Source organism: Pygoscelis adeliae, unplaced genomic scaffold (assembly GCF_000699105.1).
Source record: "Pygoscelis adeliae isolate BGI_AS28 unplaced genomic scaffold, ASM69910v1 Scaffold34, whole genome shotgun sequence".
NCBI classification, from domain to species: domain Eukaryota; kingdom Metazoa; phylum Chordata; class Aves; order Sphenisciformes; family Spheniscidae; genus Pygoscelis; species Pygoscelis adeliae.
In genome coordinates, this window is record NW_008824658.1 from 459,339 (window position 1) to 460,585 (window position 1,247).

General features: G+C 45.5%; 1 protein-coding gene across 1 annotated transcript in view; it reads left to right on the forward strand.

Moving 5' to 3' along the window:
* The window catches only part of GEMIN5 (gem (nuclear organelle) associated protein 5), a 20,525-nt gene that overhangs the window by 1,585 nt on the left and 17,693 nt on the right, over positions 1-1,247 (forward strand). Inside the window, 3 exon segments of the mRNA XM_009322733.1 lie at positions 548-729; positions 1,225-1,244; position 1,247. The exon segment at position 1,247 is cut by the window's right edge and continues 125 nt beyond it. Of these exon segments, the coding sequence (XP_009321008.1) occupies positions 548-729; positions 1,225-1,244; position 1,247 (203 nt within the window).

Here is a 1,247-nt window from a genome sequence, read left to right on the forward strand (position 1 = left end):
CACGGGGGGGGGGGCCCGCCGGGAGCCCCCGCCGCCGGGACGGGGAGGGTGAGACAGAAGGAACTCACGGGGTGGGGTGGGGTTTTTTAGGTCTTGCACACGGAGCAGGGTGATGTTACTTTAGCAAAGGTGAGTTTCAAAGTGGTGAAATTAAAACCGTTGAATGCTTCTGGCCAGCTTTTTGTTCTAGCCTTAGGTCTGCGGCGTTGCTATGTCACCTTAATAAGCTGTTGGTTACCATCAAAGCTTCAGTAAGCAAGTATGCTCGCAGCGCGTCCTCGTTGCCACTTAACCCAGCTGGCTTAAAATCTTTTCAGGAAGTTATTGTTCCACACAGGACAGACTAAGGACGTGCATTTGAGCAGTTACTGTGACTCAGGACAGCGTATCGGCAAACACGTCAATCGTGCCAAAGCCCAAAAGAACTGAAACACTTGAGAACAAACTCAGCTGATGCTGGGGAGCACTCGTGGATTATTTTCTGCCTGTTACTCTGTGTTAGACGGTGGTAAGACAGCTGTAAACGTATTCAATTCTCTTTCTTCAGAACGCGATCTCAGCGTTGCACTGGTCGCCTCTTGTGAAAGATCTGATTGTATCTGGTGATGAAAAAGGTATAATTGTTTGTTACTGGCACAACAGAAGTGACAGCCAGCAGTTCTTCCCAGAGCCTCGGACAATTTTTTGTCTCACTTGTTCTCCTCATCATGAAAACCTGGTGGCGATTGGGTAAATACTCATTACGTTTTGTTTTCCATTCTTCTTCTGCAAGAACCTCATTGTGGATTTTCGCTACACAGTTGTGAGGTTAATTTTAACAGGTTTTGGTATACAACCAAATTGGAAATAACATTCAGATTTGGTAGACCTGCAAGACAGAAATCCATAACAATGTACGGGTCCAGGTTTGGTTTGCATCTTCGAAGTTTCTTAAAACTGTTGGGTTTTAATTAGACTTGACTGAAAGCTGTATTGCTAATGAGTTGCTGTCATTCTTGAAGCCAAACGTACTGATTGCACTTCTTGAAAAGGCAGCTGCAGGTACGCCGGTGCTATACTGGAGCTCCCATTGACCCTTAGTCTGCTCGTCCCATTGCTGCTTGTGATTCGGCTTCCCTCTGTAATGTGGGGATAGCGATCGTGGTAAAGAGCTCAGAAATCAAGTCAGATGTTGTTCCACAAGGATCCAAGAATCTCTTAATTAATTTAAATCTCTATTTTCAGGTACAAGGATGGCATGGTGGTTA